Below are 6,279 nucleotides of genomic sequence, written 5' to 3'. Positions count from 1 at the left end.
AGATGTGCAGGTTAGGTGAATTGGCCATGCTAAATTGCCCGCAGCATTCAGGGATGTGTAGGTTAGGTGCATTAGTCAGAGTAAGTGTAGGATAATAGGGTAGGGGAATGGGTCTCGGTGGGTTACTCTTCGAAGGGTCAGTGTGGACTTGTTGAGCCAAAGGCCCTGTTTCCACACTGTAGGGATTCTAAATAGCAAGATACGTGGATCATTGGGATACCTTCTGGGAAAGGTGGGACTTGCACAAGAAGGACAGGTGGCACCTGAGCTGGAGGGGCACCAATATCCTGGGTGGGAGGTTTGCTAGAATCCTTTGGAAGGTTTAAACTAGAATGGCACTTTAGTGGGTGGGAACCTGAGCTATGGATCAGATGATGGAGTAGGTTGTGAACAGCCAGCTACAGAGTGCAGAGAGTCTGTGAGGAGGGATAGACATGAGACAGAGCAAATGTGCAATCAGTGTGATGGGTTGAACTGTGTCTATTTTAATGCAAGAAGTATCAGGAATAAGGGTGACAAGCTCAGAACACAGATCAGTACTTGGAACCAACTTGCTGTGGCCATTACAGAGACTTGGATATCATAGGGACAGGAGTTGTTGTTGAATGCTCCAGATGTTTCAAAAGGAATGGGGGGGGGGGGAGGTAAAAGAGGTGGAGGAGTGGCATTGCTAATCAGGGACAGTATCACAGTTGCAGAAAGGGAGATCATCAAGGAGGGTTTGTCTACAGAGTCAGTATGGGTGGAAGTCAGAAACAGGAAAGGAGCAGTCACTTTATTGGGAGTTTTCCACAGGCCCCCCAGTAGCAACAGAGACATGGAGGAGCAGGTTGGAAGGCAGATTTTGGAAATGTGTAGAGGTAACAGGATTATTGTCATGGGTGAGTTTAACTTCCCTAATATTGATTGGAACCTACTCAGTTCAAATAGTTTGGATGAAGCAGTTTTTGTCAGGTGTATCTTGGAAGGGTTCATGATGCAATATGTGGATAGACCGACAACAGGGGAGGCCATATTAGATTTGGTGCTTGGTAACAAACCATGCCAGGTGTCAGATCTCTTGGTGGGAAAGCATTTCAGTGATAGTGATCACAGCCTTTATGGGAGTTATGGAGAGGGGTAGCAGCAGACAGCATGGGAAACTATTTAATTGGGGGAGGGGGAATTACAATGCTATTAGGCAGGAACTTGGGCACCTAAATTGGGGACAGATGTTCTCAGGGAAATGCATGACAGAAATGTGGAGGTTGTTTAGGGAGCACTTGCTGATTGTGCTGGCCAGGTTTGTCCTGGTGCATGGATCACAGAACGTTGGTCTGCAGGTACAACAGGTAATTAAGAAGGCAAATGGAATTTTGTCCGCAAGGAATTGAGTTTAAAAGCAGGGAGGTTGTGTTGCACTCTATAGGGGCTGGTGAGGACACACCTGGAGTACTGCATACAGATTTGGTCTCCTTACTTGAGAAAGGATGTGTTGGCAGTAGAGGAGGTTCACTAGAATTGAGAGTTTTGGTCAATGGAGAGAGGCTGAGTAGACTGGGATTACATTCAATGGAAGTTAGAAGAATCGGGGGGGGATCCGATAGAAACATATAAAATTATGAAGGAAATAGATAAGTTAGAAGTCAAGAGGATGTTTCCACTGCCAGGTGAAATTAGGATAAGAGGGCATAGCCTCAAAATTAAGGGAACAGATTTAGGACTGAATTGAGAAGAAACCTCTTCACCCAGAGGGTTGTGAATCCATGGAATTCCCTGCACAGTGAAGTGGTTGAGGTTTCCTCAGTAAATGCTTTTAAAGCTAAGATAGATAAATGTTGTTAACAAGAAAAGAATTAAAGGTTATGGTGAGAGGGCGGGTAAGTGGAGCTGAGGCCATGAAAAGGTCAGCCATGATCTTATTGAGTGGCGGAGCAGGCTCGAGGGGCCAGGTGGCCTCCTCCTGCTCCTGGTTCTTATGTTCTTAATCTTAAGAGAAATCTTGAGCTAGAACTCCCAAATGCCTTTGCGCCTCAGATTTCTGAAGTTATTCCCCATGTAGAAAATAGTCTACATCTCTATTCTCCCTACCAAAGTGCATAACTTCCCATTTTCCCACATTGCATTCCATTTGCCCATTCTCCTAGCCTGTCCAATTCCTTCTGCAGCCTCCCTGTTTCCTCTACATTACGTGTCCCTCCACCTACCTTTTTGTTATCTGCAAACTTAGCAGCACTGTTGTCTGTTCCTTCATCCAGATCATTAATATGTAACATGAATATGGTCCCACCATGGACCCCTGTGGAACTCCACTCGTCACTGGCTGCCAATGTGAGAAAAATGCCTTTATTGCTGCTCTCTGCCTTCTGCCACTCATTAAATGTATTCCTGGAGGTTTTGTCATGTGACTTTGCTCAATAAATCTAGGAATTAATTGGCTAAAACGTCCATTCCTATGAGACATTTACGTCTACCAAACACTGAATAGAAAAGGATTCATTATCCAATTGGATGATGCTCCATTGAGCAAACAGCATTTGCAATGGTTACATCATCTTTCAAGGCAAGTTACAAAAAATTATCTTTCTTAATATTCCTTTGATTTTTTTTTCCCCAGCAGCATTGCACCTGGACTGAGCTTCAACTCCTTGAGATCCCTGACCAATCCTGGAAGGATTGGAACCCTGGCCCACATTCTGCTGGAGGGATTAGGATCTTTAAAAGCCTCTCATACCCACACTGTCCCAGTTGACTTACTATCGACAGGAGAAATGTTTTATGAACAAGGCCACTCAAAGTATGGTAGCCCCAATAGTACACCAGACGCTAACTTGTTTACCAGTGAGCACATCACTAACAATCTTCCATTATTGACCTGCTTTTTTTAAATCCCCATTTGATGCCTAGAAAAGGTTTACAAGGCTGTAGGGTTTGAGCTCCAGAGGAAAGCTGTTTTCCCTGGAGGGTCAATGGCTGAGGGGGTGACCTTGTAGAGGTTTATAAAATTACGAGGGGCATGAAATAGGGCTAATGGACAAGTTCTTTTCTCTGGGGTGGAGGAGTCCAGAACTAGAGAGCATAGGTTCAGGGTGAGAGGGGCAAGATTTAAAAAGGTCCTAAAGGGGCAACTTTTTATGCACAGGGTGGAATGAGCTGCCAGAGGAAGTGGTGGAGGCTGGTACAATTACAAGGCATCTGGATGGGTATATGAATAGGAAGGGTTTAGAGGGAAATGGGCCAAGTGCTGGCAAATGGCACTCGATGAATTTAGGATATCTGGTCGGCATGGACGAGTTGGACCGAAGGGTCTGTTTCTGTGGTGCACATCTCTAGGACTCTAATGTAGTGCCAAAAAATAATTGACAGGCATCAATGACATAACTTGCACCAATTGTTAAGTTGGGAGATTCTGTCAGAAATATTAGGAACAGGGGGCACAGTTTCAAAATGAAGTGCCTGCCATTTAGGTTGAAGATGAGGAGGAACCTCTTCACTGCTGAATCTTTGAAATTCTTTCCTCCAGAGATTGTGCAAGCTGAGTCGTTAAATAGGTTTCACAAAGAGATTGCTCTGTGTAATTCCTAATGACACCAGGGCATAGGGGTGCAGTGTGTGAATCGGGTATTCGTCGATTTTCCTGCTCCTCGGATGCTGCCTGACCTGCTGTGCTTTTCCAGCACCACTCTAATCTTGAACGTGTAGAACAGCAGAGCACACTCGAGGGGCCGAATGGCCTACTCCAGCTCTCGTGCTGCTAAATCTGCGATTGATCCGACTTTGGTTTGGGAGGGGTTTTGAGGGATATGAAACGGAGGCGAACTAATAGGGGGTAAGATGCAGATAAATCACGATTTAACTGAGTGCTGGGACAGCCCAGAGATTGCCGAATGGCCTCCTGCAAGTGGTGTAAGAACAGTCATTATTCTTACCAGGATCGAGATAACCCCGTATCCAAACAAATCAGTGAACGGCTGTTAAAGTGAATTAACACAAGTTATAGCTGAACTCAGTGTTAATACTTCCACAGGGTGAGGGCGACGATAGTTCCTAAGCCTTTCTGCCGTTTCCTATCTCATTCCCAGGATTGCTGGGGTGATGGAGCTGTTCACTAGGACCCAGCGGGAATGTACAGTGATAGGGAGAGAGAGGTCTGCCTTTTCTTCCTGGTTTGTATTTCCGGGTCTGGAAAGCCTGCAGCTGCTGGGCGGGGTACAGCGATGTACAGCAGCTGGTGCCTGAATGGCCTCCTCTCGCTCCAGCTCTCACTGCTCTCCAGCTCTCAGGCCGTGCCAGCTCCGAGCTGGGACATCATTGACTCTCGGCCCCTGCCCCCCTGGTATGACCAAGCCAAGTTTGGCATCTTCATTCATTGGGGGGTTTTCTCAGTGCCCAGCTTCGGCAGTGAGTGGTTCTGGTGAGTACTCAGCTCCTTCGGGGGAGGGGGGGAATTACTCCCCTCACAAACATCTCTCTCCAATATCCTGTCCCTTCCCTGGGTCATTACAGACATTGTGTGTCCGTCTTTTGATTTGCGGAACTAACCCGCGTGGGTTTGAGCTGTCAATCAACAACTTCCCCAACTTGAGATTAGTTAGCAATTTCCTTACCCTAGCACCAGATGGTTAGCAGTTATTGGTTATTGTCCAGAGCTCGCTGCTGCTTGCACATTGTAGTCCAGTCTTGCTTAGTGGTCACTAACTATAGCCAGGTCTTGGTTGATGGTCACTAACTATACAAAAGTTTAGCTCAGAGTGGTGCTGGAAAAGCACAGCAGGTCAGGCAGCATCTGAGGAGCAGGAAAATCAATGTTTCGGGCAAAAAGCCTTTCATCAGGAATAGAGGCAGGAAGCCTCCAGGGTGGAGAGATAAATGGGGGTGGGGGGCTGGGGAGAAGGTAGCAAAGAATACAATAGGTGAATGAGGGTGTGAATGGAGGTGATAGGTCAGAGATGAGGGTATAGCAGATAGGTGGGAAGGGAGATTGGCAGGTAGGACAGGTCATGAGGACGGTGCTGAGCTAGAAGTTAGGAACTGGGCTGAGGTGGTGGGAGGGGAAATGAGGAAGCTGGTGAAGTTTACATTGATGCCCTGGGGTTGAAGTGTTCCGAGGCGGAAGATGTGGTCAGTAATTAAGGTGTGGTCTCAGTTGATGGTCACTACCTATAGTCCAATCTGTGTCGATGGTCACTAACTATAGCCCGATCTGGGTCAATGGTCACTAACTATAGCCTGGTCTCAGTTGATGGTCACTAATTATAGTGTGGTCTTGTTCAATGATCACTAGCTATAGTCTGATCTAGGTTGATGGCCATTAACTACAATTTGGTCTTGGTAAATGGTCACTAAGTATAGTTCAGTCTAGGTCAATGGTCATTAACTATAGCTCAGACTTGGTCGACAGCCACTAACTATAGCCTGGTCTTGGTTGATGGTCACTTAGAATAGCTAGGTCTTGATCAATGGTAACTACCTAGACTGTTCTTGGTTGATGGTAGCTAACTATTGCCTGCTCTTAGTCAATGGTTACTAGCTATAGCCCGGTCTTGGTCAATGGTCCCAAGTATAGCCCAGTTTTGGTCAAAGGTCACTCACTACAGCCCTGTTTTGGTTGGAGTTCATTTGCCTTTGAGAGCGTTTGTTAATGGAAGCCAGCACATTAATTATAATGCCTGAAGTGATTAAAGATTTTCATTTGTTTGTATTTTGTTTTAGGTACTATTGGCAGAAAGAGAAACTGAAACCCTATGTTGAGTTTATGGAGAAAAACTATCCTCCTGGATTTACTTATGCAGACTTTGCCCCCATGTTCTCAGCTTCTTTCTTCAATGCAACTGAATGGGCTGAACTACTGAGTGCTTCAGGGGCCAAGTATGTTGTTCTGACTTCTAAACACCATGAAGGTAATACATCGCTCAATATTTTAAAGGTGCAGGTATGAGCTAGGCTTCTGGTCAGTAAGAATAATTCCAATGTGGGTTTCTTTATTCATTCTCAGTCCTTATAGAGTCATAGAGATGTACAGCATGGAAACAGACCCTTCGGTCCAATCCGTCCATGCCAACCAGATATCCCAACCCCATCTAGTCCCACCTGCCAGCACCTGGCCCATATCCCTCCAAACCCTTCCTATTCAAATACCCATCCAAATGCCTCTTAAATCTTGCAATTGTACCAGCCTCCACCACTTCATCTGGCAGCTCGTTCCATACCCGTATCACCCTCTGTGTGAAAAACTTGCCCCTTAGGTCTCTTTTATATCTTTCCCCTCTCACCCTAAACCTATGCCCTCTAGTTCTGGAC

General features: G+C 45.9%; 1 protein-coding gene across 2 annotated transcripts in view; it reads left to right on the top strand.

Annotated features, from left to right (window-relative positions):
- Positions 1-4,134: 4,134 nt before the first annotated feature.
- Positions 4,135-6,279, top strand: part of fuca2 (alpha-L-fucosidase 2) — an 18,544-nt gene continuing 16,399 nt past the window's right edge. The window contains exons 1-2 of one of the 2 annotated variants that reach the window (XM_043695291.1): positions 4,135-4,315; positions 5,692-5,879. In XM_043695291.1, coding sequence (XP_043551226.1) covers positions 4,197-4,315; positions 5,692-5,879 — 307 coding nt within the window. In that variant the 5' untranslated portion in view covers positions 4,135-4,196. Of the gene's footprint in view, positions 4,394-5,691; positions 5,880-6,279 lie in introns of both variants that reach the window. The other variant, XM_043695290.1, reaches the window with a different exon arrangement.

The sequence above is a fragment of the Chiloscyllium plagiosum genome, chromosome 9 (genome assembly GCF_004010195.1).
Source record: "Chiloscyllium plagiosum isolate BGI_BamShark_2017 chromosome 9, ASM401019v2, whole genome shotgun sequence".
Lineage (NCBI taxonomy): Eukaryota > Metazoa > Chordata > Chondrichthyes > Orectolobiformes > Hemiscylliidae > Chiloscyllium > Chiloscyllium plagiosum.
The sequence above is the reverse complement of the archived record's forward strand: the minus strand, read 5'-3'. Positions and strand labels throughout refer to the sequence as shown.